At 43.0% G+C, this 14811-nt stretch overlaps 1 protein-coding gene across 7 annotated transcripts in view; it reads right to left on the reverse strand.

The window, feature by feature from the left end:
* DNAH11 (dynein axonemal heavy chain 11) overlaps positions 1–14811 on the reverse strand; it is a 272410-nt gene that overhangs the window by 224638 nt on the left and 32961 nt on the right. For 6 of the 7 annotated variants that reach the window (XM_056800511.1, XM_056800512.1, XM_056800510.1 and 3 more), the window contains 4 exons: positions 14515–14739; positions 12809–12900; positions 11029–11155; positions 2305–2454 (listed from right to left, as the gene is read on the reverse strand). In XM_056800511.1, coding sequence (XP_056656489.1) covers positions 2305–2454; positions 11029–11155; positions 12809–12900; positions 14515–14739 — 594 coding nt within the window. The other variant, XM_056800515.1, reaches the window with a different exon arrangement.

Here is a 14811-nt window from a genome sequence, read left to right on the forward strand (position 1 = left end):
ATCTTTATTATCACTGCCATAAGGCTTCTACATACACAGAGAGCAAAGGAATAAATGAATTTTGTTGGGATAGTCTAAAAAATGGATAGATGAGAGAGAAGAATGCAGTGGGAGAAGGGGAAAAAGAGAGGAAGAACAGGAGAAATTATCTCACATAAAAGAAGTACATAAAAAAGCTTTTACAGTGAAAGGGAAAATGTTGGAGGGGGACAGACAATGGTTAAATCCTATTTTCATTTGAAGTGATTCAAAGATGAAATACACACACACACACACACAAAGAAACACACACATCCACACTAAGTTGGGTATAGAATTGTAGTTTACTCAACAGCAAAGGAAGGAGATAAAACAATGGTGAGGGTGGTAAAAAGAGGAGAGATTAAGGGAGTCAATGATCAGAAGCCAAATAGACTTTGAAGGAGAAGCAAGATAAAAGGATAGGGAGTGAAGAATAAAAAGAAGAAAATGAGATGGAATGAAGTACAAGTTAGCAATAATAACTACGAATGTGAATGGTATGAACCCATACATAAAATGAAATTAAAAATGTAAAAAAAAAGATTGAAAAAAAGACACATAGAATTTAAAAAGGGACTATAGCAGAATCTATTATGTTTCAAGTAAAGTTCAAAAAGGTGGCATTGCCATTATGATCTCAGACAAAGCACAAGTAAAATTTGACTTAATTTAAAGAGATAAACAGGGAAAACACATCTTGCTAAAAGGAGCCATAAATAATGAAGCAATATCTTCAAATACTGTCCTATCCACAATCTTAAAGGAAAAATTAAATGAGTTACAGGAAGAAATAGACAGTTAAACTTTACTAGTGGGAGACCTGGAGACCTCAACTTTCCCCTCTCAGAGTCAGAAAAATATAGTCTGAAATTTCATATATTTGCCTTTCTGCAATTGGTTATAAGGTTTTTTTTTTTTGCCTTAATACATGATCAGTTTTTGTGAAGGTGCCATGTAAAGGAGCTGCAGCCTCTGCTATCCCAGACAGCACTATACATATTTGTTCATAGTTTTTTTTTATATATATAGTCCGGCCCTCCAATGGTCTGAGGGACAGTGACCTGGCCCCCTGGGTAAAAATTTTGGGGACCCCTGCATTAATGGATTGTTGGTGGTGCTGTGAACTATTCTAGCCATTCTGGAAAGCAATTTGGAAGGCGATTAAACTGTTCATATACTTTGATCCAACGATTGCATGAAAGGGAACAAAGAAGAGAAAAGGGACACTTATATACCAATGAATACATATAGCAGATTTTTTTTGTGGTTCCACAGAATTAGGAACTGAGGAAGAGTCCATAAATCAAGGAGTGGCTGAATAAATTTTAGTAAGTGAATGTGATAGATTATTATTGTATCTGAAATGATGAAGAGAAACCTGGGAAGACTTGTGTGAACTGAAACAGAGTGAAGTGAGAAGAACCAATACTAATTTAAACATTATAGCTAGATTATAAAGTAAAAGTAAAGACAAACAACTGAAAAATTTAGGAACCCTCATCAACACAATGACCAACTACAATTCCAGATGACTCAAAATGAAATAAGGTAACTACCTCCTGATAGAGAAGGAATGGACTCAGGGTACAGATTGAGGCATATACATACATACATATATATATATACACACACATACACATATATGCATACATATAACTGGATTTGGGGTTATGCAGGGATTTGTTTTGACTACAAATGTTTGTAATGGGAGTTTTCTTTTGCTTGCTTTGTCTATGGGGTGGATAGGTGGAAGGGAGAGAAGGTAGATTTGCACTTAAAAATGAAATTTAATTTTAAAAAATGGATCAACAGGGCCACATCAAACTTGCTATATCTGGGGAAACAGTAACAAAAATGATCACTTCCCAACCTTGATGAGCTTACATTCCACTGGGAGATGGGGAGGGAATACAATATTTAGATGAGAGCATAGCTGATAACAGGAGAAAGAAGAGAACATCACACAGCAAGAAGAATAGTGTATGAGGAGACAGAAGACCTAGACCTGAAACCCCGCCAAAGGACCCACTTCAAATATTTTCTCTGCCCATACTACCTATATGATCTTGGGCAAGTCACTAAACTTGCCTGGGCCCCCACTTTCCCTAGTCATAAAAGTGAAGAAGTTTATGTTACCAATGACTAATGCCTTCCTACCTGAACTTCCTTATATATAATCATATTGCGTATATTTGTTTTTAGCAGCTTTACATTTATGCTGTATATTGACATATATCGACAGACTGTATTTTATATACCATACATGAATATATCTTTGCTTACATGTCCTATGCATTCGCATTCAGTATAGAAGGGGACGTGTTCCTTCTCCTTGCTATACATCCCAATGGCTCTGCTGGCTGCTGGCCCCTGGCCATCTGCAAACTGAAGATCTGCAATGCTGTCAAAAAGTTTGGTCAAGTGCCTTGTGACCTGGGACAAAGCAAAGAGACAAAGGAGGAGGCATTTTTAAAAACTGAAGATTCTAGTATTCTAGAAGAATGTTTCAGCTAGGTTGCTCAGTGGATAGAGTTCCAGATCTAGAATCAGAAAGATGCAACATTTCACAAGTTTAAATCTAGTCTCAGACACCTTCTAGCTACATGACCTTAGGCAAGTCACTTAACCCAGTTTGCCTCAGTTTTCTCACCTATAAAATGAGCTGGAGAAGGAAATGGCAAAGTAGTCCAGTATCTTTGCCAAGAAAACCCCAAATGGGGTTATAAAGAATTGGTCACAACTAGAACACCTGAACAAGAGGAAATATTAGTGAGCCTTTGCCTCTCTTCCCTTTCCTAATCTCTGCTGCCTTTACCTGCTATGTCAGTGTGAGCCCTGGCATGCTAACTCCAGTCTCTGATCCATCCTGAACTCCATACTAACTAACACTAGCTCTGCATCTGAGCATTCCCACTAGCATGGCTCTTCCCACCTTTCCATTCAGATGCTGACCCCCAGCATCACCTAGCCAGCAACAACAATGATGGTCAATTCTCTGCCTCCAGGCTGGTGAATATCAAAACCATCCTGATGATCTATTCCCAGCTTATAAACCTTAAGGACAAGAACAGTTATACCCACCTGCCCTGGGGATGTTATCACATTTTCTGTTATACCATTGCACATACAGGCACACTTTTATGACTTAATTGCAATGTAGCAATGAGAGAACCTGCTCTACTCATACTTAATACCCATGACCTGGGGAAAGACCAATACCTTGGATTTTATTCTACATGGATGGCAGTCCACACCAGGGGACTCACTTTTTCTTGTTAAATATGGAAGTGAAAAACATAGTGTCCCAGATGTATGAGAGAAGACTAGTACATAAGAGAGGAGCTGAATGCTGGACAGACCACCGATTGGTTAGAGCGACTCTTCAAATGTGCATTGCACCTCGCCATCCAAAATGCTCCCAGACAGTTCGTGCATTTTACAACCTGAGTCATCTTAGAGATCTATCTTATTTGCAAACATTCCAGTCCTGCCTGGACGACAAGCTGTCTGCCAAGGGACCACTCACTGGAAGCTCAACCAAGAAATGGAACCAGTTCAGAGACTCAGTGAAGGAAACATCAAAGGCAGTCCTAGGCCCCAAACAACACAACCACTAGGACTGGTTCGACGAGAACAACACTGCTATTGAAGACCTATTGAGCAAAAAGAACAAAGCCTTTATGGAGTGGCAAAATAACCCAAACTCTGCTCCTAAAAAGGACAGATTCAAGTCTCTCCAAGCCACGGCACAGCGTGAGATCAGGAAGATGCAAGACCAATGGTGGGGGAAAAAAAGGCAGAAGAAATCCAGCATTTTGCTGATATGAAAAACTACAAACAATTTTTCAGTGCCCTCAAGACTGTCTATGGGCCATTAAAACCCACCACCACTCCCTTGCTATCCTCTGATGGTGACACTCATAAAAGATAAAAAAGGCATCAGCAACAGGTAGAAAGACCACTTCAGTCATCTTCTCAACCAACCCTCTTCAGTCGACCAAAGCGCCCTTGACCAGATCCCCCAAAACTGCACCATTGAACAACTTGACGTCCCTCCTTCAATAGAGGAAGTCCAAAAAAACCATTAAACAAATGAGTGCAGGCAAGGCACCTGGTAAAGACGGGATCCCAACCGAGGTAGACAAGGCCTTAAATGGAAAGGTGCTCCAGGCATTCCATATAGTGCTGAAGAGCATATGGGAAGAGGAAGACATGCCCCCAGAACTCAGAGATGCCTCCATCATAGCCCTATAGCCTGTGACAACTACAGAGGCATCACACTACTCTCCACTGCTGGAAAGATCCTCGCCCGTGTTATGCTCAACAGACTCCTGTCATCTGTTTCAGAGCAGAACCTGCCTGAATCACAATGTGGCTTCTGACCAGATCACAGCACCATCGACATGGTCTTCATGGTGAGGCAAATGCAGGAAAAATGCCTTGAGCAGAACCTGAGTCTCTACATTGTCTTCATAGACCTGACAAAGGCGTTCGACACAGTGAACAGGGACGCATTGTGGGTGATCCTCAGCAAGCTCGGTTGCCCAGCAAAATTCATCAAACTGATCCAGCTCTTTCATGTCAACATGACAGGGGAAGTTCTATCTGGTGGAGAGACTTCCGATTGCTTCAACATCTCCAATGGCGTGAAACAAGGCTGTGTCCTCGCTACAGTACTCTTCAACCTATTTTTCACCCAAGTATTACGACATGCTGTGATGGATCTAGACCTGGGCGTCTACATCAAATACCGACTGGATGGCTCACTATTCGACATTCACTGCATGACTGCAAAAACAGAGACAACAGAGAGACTCATCCTGGAAGCTCTCTTCGCAGATGACTGTGCTCTCATGGCCCACCAAGAAAATCATCTCCAAACCATTGTGGACAGGTTCTCCACCGCAACAAAACTGTTTGGCCTGACTATCAGCCTCAGCAAAACAGAGGTGCTGTTCCAACCTGCACCAGGGAGGCCAATGAACCAGCTGTGCATTACAATCGACAGCACGCAGCTTTCTGACGTCAACACTTTCAAGTACCTGGGCAGCACCATTGCCAACGATGGGTCCCTAGGCCACGAGATTAATGCCAGGATCCAAAAGGCCAACCAGGCACTTGGGCGGTTACGCTGCAAAGTGCTCCAACACAGAGGTGTAAGCACTGCGATGAAGCTCAAAGTGTACAACGCCGTGGTCCTCAGCTCACTCCTGTACAGTTGTGAGACATGGACACTGTACTGGAAGCACATGAAACAGATGGAGCAATTCCATCAACGCTCCCTCCAGTCAATCATGAGGATCCGATGGCAGGACCGAATCACCAACCAGGAAGTCCTCGACAGAGCCAACTCCACCAGCATCGAAGTCCTGGTCCTCAAAACCCAGCTACGATGGTCTGGACACGTCATCTGCATGGACCCACAGCGAATACCAAGACAGGTATTCTTTGGTGAACTGCCAGCTGGACTCAGGAAACAAGGCCGACCAAAGAAGATTCAAGGATCATCTAAAGTCAAACCTGAAGTGGGCTGGCATGACACCAAAGCAACCAGAACTCGTTGCCTCTGACAGAAGCAGCTGGCGAACCCACATTCACCATGCCGCCACCACCTTTGAAGATGAGCGACGTCGACATCTTGCCGCTGCACGTGAACGCCGACACCAGGCCACAACCGCACCTCCCATAACAACAGGCGTCCCATGCCCCATGTGCCACAAACTCTGCGCCTCAGCCTTTGGACTCCAAAGCCACATGAGGGTACATCAATAGATGATAATGCACAAAGACAATTGTCATTCTTGGTCATCGAGAGACTACCACTAGTGCATAAGATCATAGCCCCAAACTGAGAGGGACCTCAGAGGTCATCTACTTCAAGTCTTTCATTTTATGGAGAAGAAAGTGGGATTTGAGAGGGACAGAATTTCCCAGCTCCATAATCCGAATTCTTTCATATCCTCCATGCCCATCTTCTGGGAGCTGAAATTATATGGGGGAGAGGTGCGGGGTAAACTGAGACAGAAGAGCAGAAGGCTGCCTCATGTGGCCCAACTACACTCCAAATGTCAAAGCAACACTGACAGGTTACACTATCCTTGAGAAGAAGACTATCTTTGAGGTCCAGCCTTGAAACTTTTCCCCAATCTATTCAGTGTTGGCATGGAAGAGGAGGAAGAATTCCTTTCTGAAATGTGGTGAAAGTTTGAGTAAGTTTGAAAAGGATGGGTATTTAAGGCTCTCGCTTTCTTTAAGCTGGAGTTGATTTGCTGTGTCCTGTCTCTGCCTGAGGCACCCCATCCTTCCACTTCTCTGTATGTGCTCTCCTCTGGGCTTCAGGGCACAAAGAATTCTCTCCAATGATCAGACAATTCATCGTCACGCTGAAGTGGCCATTGGGAGCTCAGCCTCTCCATGGTTTGTGGATAATGCCTTGCAAAGGCTTGAATAATCTTCCAGTGAAGAGCTGCCATATAAATGAGACTTTAACCATCACACAAACCAATGATTGGTGGTGAAGGGATGGGAGTGATGAGTCCCCAAACAGTCCCTAGTACCATGGCCAGCAGCTGCACTGCAATCCACTCTCCCATCCCTATATGCTTGCTCAGCTGATTCTTACTGTGTTCAGCCATCTAGCTAGCTTTGTAGGGAACAAGGAGATTTGTCTTCTGAATAATAGTTATTACTTATATAGTATTTGCTATGAGCCAGTTACTGTTCTGAACACTGACATAATTATCTCAAATTAATCCTCACGATAACCTTAGGAGGTATAGGCTATTATTGTGCATTTTCAGATAAGGAAACTGAGGCAAACAGAGGCTAAGTGACTTTTCTAGCTGCTAAGTGTCTGCAGTGGGATACAAACTCAGGTCTTCCTGACTCCAAGACCAATGCTCCCTCCACTACGCCACCTCTTTTAGGCTTTTTCCTTCTCTAATGGGTCTTCCATCCTCTTATTGGTTACCATGAAGGTACCTTTTCTTTTTTCTCCAATTCTAACTTTTTATTCAACTGTTATAAAAGATATTCTAGAAGGGAGAGTGCAATGCTGATGAGGGTTTATGGGGAGGAGGACAGCATGGTGTGGACCTGAGTAATTAAAAAGAAAAGACAGCAAACAAGATATAATTCAGGTTGGGAAAAAAGAAGAGCAATTAGCAACTCAGATCCATTCAAAGAATCATCAACTGAGAGCTAGCTGAGACAAAAAGCTGCTCTAGTCTAGGTGCTTGTTGCCTTTGGGACACTGTTGACGCTTAGAAATGCCTTCTCAGAACAAGGTTTTTAACGTTCACCTCATTGAGTTAGAAAGGAAACTAATCATACCGAAATATAATTATCAAAATATTTTTAAAAAATAAGTTCTCAGACCTTAGGTTGAAGAACCCCTGGTCTAGCCCAACCCCATCTTATAGGGAAGGAAACTGAGGCCAAAGTGGGATGAGTAACTTGCCTGACCTTTCATTTGGATGAGGAATGGCATTGCAGTTATTTTCATGGAGTTTTTAGCAGGTTTCCAAAAGGATGTGCATTTTTGTTAATGGCCTCCCATTCCCAGAGCTCACAAGGACTCAGGGCATTTGTCTACCCACAAGTTGGGCTCTGGGAATGGTGGCTTTGTCTACCTGTAGATAAGGCAGTGAGCTATTTACATCTGGGGAAATTAACACTTCAAAAATGCAAGTCCATCCAGCAATCTGCTCCGTCACCCACATCTGCTCTCCCAGAAATGGGAGTGGGGGAGAGGAATGATAATTGATATGACTCCCATCAATTGAATGGCCCAATCTGTCTGTCCCAGAGATGAGGTGCAATAATTCAGCATACAAGATTGTTGGAGCTAGAAAAAAACAGTTCAAAAGGATAAAAATAATCCTCTGGAGGGGTAAGAGGATCTGCAGTATATCTATGATTGAGAAAAAGGACTTGTCTCCCTTCTCAAAAGCTCCCCAATTCCCTCCCTTCTGGGCTCTTGCTGAGGACACAGCTGTCCCCCAGAGGCTTCAGTTCTTAACTTGGGAATCATTCCTGGCTCCCTCTCCCTCCTGTACCTCATAGAGCAATCTATATCCTCCCAAATTTATCTTTCTAAAGCAAAGGGTGACCATGTTACTCCTCTGCTCAAGAAGCCACTGTGGCTCCCTATGGCATCTATGATAAAATAAAAAGTTAGTTTGGTGTTGAAAGAGTTTCACCCTCTGGCTCCAACTTACTTTTTCAGAATGATCTCCCATGGCTCTCTCCTATGCTACTTCCTAGCCATATTGGCCCTATACACTACAATCTATTTCCAGCCTCCGTGCCTTTGCTCTCCTCATTTAGCTCATAGAATTCCCAGTTCACTTCAAATCTTAGCTCTGGAGTTACCTCCTAGAGGAGGTTTTTTTCTGATTACCCCCAATTGTTGGTGTTCCCTGGAAGTCCCTCCATCTTACTCTGACAAAATGAGTGCAGACTGATTCTGCATGCATTTGCATACATTTATTTGTGCACATATTGGTTTCTTCAGTGCAATGGAAGCTCTTTGAGGTCAGGGACTTTGGTTTTGTCTTTTATTTTCTAGCACAATAAAGCACATAGTAGGCACATAACAAATGATTGATGAATTAAATCAAAGCTTATAACAGATATTATCCTTCCTCTTAAAAAGCGGTCACAAGCTAATTAGGAGCGGAAGCAAGAGCCAAGACCCAGGATTCCTAATTTTGGGACCATTTCTCTTAATTTGACTTCTCCCTATAGGAGTCTCCCCCTTGTGCTATTTCATAATGCTCCCCCTTTTGAAAAGCCTAACCTCGACCCTTTATGTATTATATTTAGCCCCTTTCCCCCAAAACAATGGGAAAAGAAGGGTTTTCCCCCTTGGTTAAAAGGTTTCATTATCAGTCAATGGTTTAGACTAGAGCCAGCGACAGATCCATGATCCTATGGTTTCTTAGACAAGTCACTTAGCCTCTGTTGTCCTCAGTTTCCTCATCTTCAAAATGATGAAACTGGATTAGAAGACCCCAGAGGTCCCTCTTGGCTCTAGGTCTTGTGAATTTATGACCTCTCTGGGCCTTAGTTTCATCATCTACAAAATGGAATCAGGAAGACTCAGATTCATATTCATTCTCTGACCCTGGACAAGTCAATTATCTTCTCTTAGCCTTAGTTTCCTTATCTGCAAAATGGGGCTGATAATACCCCCCTCCACCTCCCATAAAATGACATACTATCAGCAAAGTGCTTTGCATGTCTTAAAGGGCTAGCCATTCTTTTTCTTATTGTTATGGCACCTCAGGTTCCTTTCATTTCTGAATTTATGAAATTCAAAGATTCCTTTCTTAGTTGAGGAAGTTCAGGTAGAGCCCAGGGGATGGGGCCTGGAAGAGACCTGATAGTCATCTTGATTTTGATGGGGATCAAGGCCTTCCCTGGCTCTTGGAGATTTAGGATTTGGGAATTCTGACCTGGAAGGAGCTGTTGAGGTATCTGAGTTCAATCTGCTCCTTAGCTGATGCCTGAAGCTCAGAAATGACTTACCCAAAGTGACACAGTTCAACCCAGGACGCCTGACTCCAAATTTAGAGTTCTTTTCCCCCCATGGCCTTGATTGAAGGCCCAGGGATTACCTGGAATAAAGTGGCCAGTGTCTCTTCCTCAATGTCCTCAAGGACCTGGATGGATCCCAGCTTGCCCAAGGGAAAGGATGGAGGGATTCTCTCTACCTCCATCCCCAAATCCTGTACATCTCATTTCTTCCTTTGCCCCTAGACTCAGAGATATGACATTTATATTGCTTGATACATTTGAAACTAAATAGATATTCATGAACGGCAGGACTGACCATGGCGTTCTTCTCAAGAATCTTCAGTGGCCCCATAGTGCTCCATAATCTGCTACATTTGGTACTGGAAAACCCTTTACCATTGGCATCCAGCCTGCTATGCCAGTCTTGTTACTCCTCCGGCCCCCTGGTCTACTTGATGCTCTAACCACATTGGTCTTTTGTCCTTGTTCTCCTCACACACCCAGACTTTGCCATCTCCTCCCCTTCTGACATGCTTTTGCATCCAATATGGCCCCGGTCCTCCCCCAGCCACTTAAAATCTCTCACTCCCACTGAGGCTCAGTTCAGGTTCCAGTACAAGGTCTTTCCTGGCTACCCCCTCAATGACTCTGTAATTTATAAATATATGTAATATTGTACATATGCATATAAATGTAAACATGTACAAATGCATGTCTCTATACATGCATGTACACAAGCATAAACACAATAGGTGCATGCGTATGTATATTGGGTGGACATGTGTGTACATGTATAAGAAACACTACATGTATTCTCAATGTGTACATGTAAATATAGATGTTTCTATACATGTTCATAGAGAAATGTGTATACAGGAAAATATAATTTATATGTATTTTTGTATTTAATTATCTGTGGAATGGGTTGTGTCTTGCCAACTGGATACAAGGCTCTTGAAGGGAGAGACTATTTTACCCATTTTTGTCTTGGCATCCCCCAGTGCCCAGCATAATACCCAGCACAAAGTAGGTGCTTAATAAATGCCTATTGACTGAGTTTGAATCCTAATCCTGTCTATAGAGGAGAGGGCACCTGATTTGGAGGAAAAATCTGAAATGAGTTTGGATCCTAGCTCTGCATGTTACCTCTGATCTTGGGAAAGGATCTTGGATTGGATGAGATGATTTGAGGTTTCTTGGGACATTGTTCTTTAAAGATTAGGAAAGTGACTGGCCCACAGCCTCCCAGATAGGGCATGTCAGAGGCAGGACACAAAACCAGGTCTCCCTGATTCCCAGATACCCTACTCTGCCTCTCCATGAGACTCAAGTAATGGAAGCCCCATGGATTCTTGCTCATTCTCTGTGACACACATGCTCTTCCTTTTGAATTCAACAAGGCAGACCCAAGGGCTACCACTGCAGGACATTTGGACACAGGGGGCTCAGTTGGGGTGGGGATTGGCCATTCATTCCCTGAGATGTTACCCGTTTTGGCTGATTTCCATTGGAGAGGATATCAAGCAAATGAGTAGAGGAGACGAAATAGAATCGAGGAAAAGCTAAACGCTTGGTCTCCAGGTATTCAGCAAGAGCTTTTTCACAAAGGATAAGTCTGAAAAACAGAGGAGAAATCACTGAATGGGTCTTGACAATTGGTGTATTATGAACAACAGGACCCTTCTTCCCACCACCTTTTTGGAGGGTGATTCTTTACATTGGCAGCTCAGACCTCTACAAAGGGATAACCAAAGCAAGTTGATGTCTGCCCACAACTCGAGTCTTAGAGAACTGAGTCTTTGAGAATTTAAGTGACCTGTCCAGGATCACACAGCAGGTTTACATCAAAGGTAGGTCTGGAACACCAGTAAGGTGTTCTAAAAATGCTTAACAACTATCTTTCTATGGAGGGATAAACTGGGAATGTTACCACTGGAAAGTGAACTGCAATGGTGAAACACAAAAGACTTAATTTGTATCAACATGTCGGTCTCCCAGACAACACAGTCTGTGATGCAGGGAGGGCAGAAATGACTGGGACACCTGTGGATGGGATCTATCATGTAGATAGGATGAAAAAGTAAGCTGAACATTTAAGAGATTTGCAATTTCATTGGTATGGAAAGGCTTGTTTTATAAAATTGTTTATAAAAAAGAAAAAGAAAAATGGTTTAAAAAGTAGCTTTTTAAAAGAAAATGTACACATGACACACTTTCAGACTTTAATCTGCATCAGTGACATTGTCTCCATCATGTTCTTAAGGCAACAGAATCAGAAAAAAAATCAAGCCTTGATTGGAAGCATTTGCCAGTTTCCCAGGTGTAAAGCTCACTCTGAAAATGTAACAATTCCCCCCCTGGTTCCTGTGCTTGGCCCCTGGGGATGGGCACAAGGCACAGCTCATTTCCATAGAATTTAATCAGAAATAATTAACTGGTTCAGAAATCTCCTCGCTGCCCCTCCCTTTTAATAAAAGTCTACTTCAACATTGAATGTGGTTTCTGTTTCAGAATTCATTCCATTTCTGTGCTGTCTCCACACTAGTTTATTCAATAAACCTTTCCTAAGCTGCCTCTGTGTGTGACCGAGGAGGCTAGGTAACCCCTGAAACAAAGCAGCTCCTTCTGCTGAAGCTTTTTCTTTTCTTTTCTTTTTTTTGTAGCACACCTGTCTCTTCCTAAGCAGGAACCAGATTGTTCTCTTTGCTGCTGAAGGAATAACCCCAGGAACTTCAGCCTAGGATTTCAAAAGTAGGAATTCAGTCTGGTTTCACTGATTTAATATTCAAATGTGTTTCAATGTGCTCTGTACATTCTAGATGACACCTCAGGGAGGTCAAAAGAGTACCAAAGATCTGCATTTGAGTTATAGTCCTGACACCTATAAGCAGTGAGACCTGGCATAGCCACTTAGCCTCTCTGAACCTTAGTTTCCCCACCTATAAAATGTGGGCAGCTTGGTGATGCAGATTACAGAGAGCCAGACTTGGAATCAGAAAGACAGAAGTTCAAATTCTGCCTCAGACATTGACTAGCTGTGTGACCTTGGACAAGTCACTTAACCTTGTTTGCCTCACTTCCTAGATCTGAAGTAAGGGTCAAAAGAGATAATGCTTGTAAAGCACTTTGCAAACCTCAAAGTGCCCTTAGTTTTTATTGCAGTATTGACCTTAGAGGAGTGTTGCAAAGCTTCTGAGACTCGGTGCAATGGACAGAGCCATCCACCCCTCATTGACAATTTCTATAGGATCTATTCAGCCCAACTAACCTGTCTTGTAAATCCTTCAGTTTTTCATACAGATTGGGTCGGCCTGTTGCTTCCAAAACATTCTTAATCTTCGCAGTGTCAAACATTAATTCCTGCATGGAAGAACACAAATTAGTCATCACCACTGAAGTCTTTGCCAAGCTTTCTCCCTTCTGCCACTCTTCAAGGCTGTGTGTCTCCTTGTGCCTAGAGCATACCCCCATCCCTCAGGCAGCCCCAGCCCCACCTCCACCTTCTGCCTTTCCCCCTCCTCCCAGCTAGTGGAGCCCTCCTCTCTGAACAGAACTCATGTCTATACTGTACACCATTGCTGTCAGGTTGTTTCAGTCATGTCTGGTCCCATTTGGGGTTTTCTGGGCAAATATACTGCCATTTCCTTCTCCAGTCCATTTGACAGATGAGGAAACTGAGGCCAATAGGGTTAAATGACTTGCTTAGGGTCACACAGCTAGTAAATGTGGGAGGCCAGAGTTGAACTCAGGAAGAAGAGTGATTCTTCCCAATTCCAAGCCCAGCACTCTATCCACTGCCCCAGATAGCTGTCCATCTCATACCTGCTTTATATATACTTGGTGTCTCATCCCCGAGGGCAGAGATTACTTTATTTTTGTGCCTGACCCATACTGAATACTTAATAAGCATATGTTGATCAAGGGAGATCACAGGAACAAGGCTAGATGCTTTCTCCCTGAAGAAACTTGGGCATTCCCACCATTCCTGGTGGGAGCCACCACTGTCATTGCATCTACCCAAATGAACAAACCAAAAAGGAGGGCATTAATAGGTGGTCTTCAGAGGCTGCTGACTAAGCCACATGTCCCAGGCCACAGGCCACAGATACACAGGGCAGAAAACATTTAGCCACATTTTGCTCTGCTTTAAAATGGGAGAAAGAAATGGCCCTGGGGGAGATGGGAAAAGAAGAGATTCCAGCTCCCAATCTGGTGCTGGCTGAGGACATGGGCCCATTATTATTCAGCCAAGACTCGAACTTCCTTGGTGGTATGGAGGTGGCCCCTGACCCTACTTGGCTGGAGCAGCAGAGCTCAGATTCTGACAGGAGGACACCCAGAACTGGAATGGTTCATACTGTCCATCTGGCATCTCAGGACCAGCCCTTGCTAAGATGAAGGAAATTTAGACCTTAATTGGCTACTGAGGGATTAATTTTTTCAGTCCAAGGAATCCTCAAAGACCACTGTGGAATGAATACTTGGCTAAGGACTCAAAGGACTTGGGTTCAAATCCTGCCTCTGATGTTCACTCCCTATGTGACCATGGGCAAGTCACAACCTTCTTGAGTCCATTTTCTTCTCTGGAAAGAGGGTTGAACTTTTTAGGATCCCATAATTCTCTACCTTACCAAGCTTTAAGCAAATCACTTAACCTGTCTATAGGTCTCAGTTTTCTTATCCATAAAATGGGGAAGTTGGATTCTGAGATCTCTTCCAGTTCTAGGCTGATGATACTATGATTCCCTTATTCCCCATATAGCTTTCTGAAAAGTTACTTAACCTGTCTCTGTCTCAGTTTCCTCATCCATAAAATGGGGTAGTTGGATTAGATGACCTTTGAGGTTCCTTCCATCTCTCAGTCCATAATCCTATGATCTTTAGGTTGGTGAAGAGGCAAGCCACAGTGGAGGAACCTTGGCTACTCATCTCTACTCTCACCTTGTAAAAACATCTGACACATCCTCACACTACCTTAAAATCTGCATCGATGCCATCAAATCTTTTTGCATCTTTATCAAGCTGGATTCGGATGTCCTCCGAGCCTATAAAGATGCTCTCCAAATGAGACCAGGTCCTTTGGACCTCCATCCAAAGGAAGATGATTGTGTCTGCAGCATTTAGCTTCCTTTGCCAACCTGAGGCTTGCTCGATGAAATATTCCACATACTTGCTTTGTAGGATTGTCTGCAACTGAACCTAAAAGGAGGGCATGCAATTAAAAGCAACAAACGAGATTATAATTAAATGCAAGTCACTCGGCACACATTT

Source organism: Monodelphis domestica, chromosome 5, assembly GCF_027887165.1.
Source record: "Monodelphis domestica isolate mMonDom1 chromosome 5, mMonDom1.pri, whole genome shotgun sequence".
Classification (NCBI taxonomy): Eukaryota; Metazoa; Chordata; class Mammalia; order Didelphimorphia; family Didelphidae; genus Monodelphis; species Monodelphis domestica.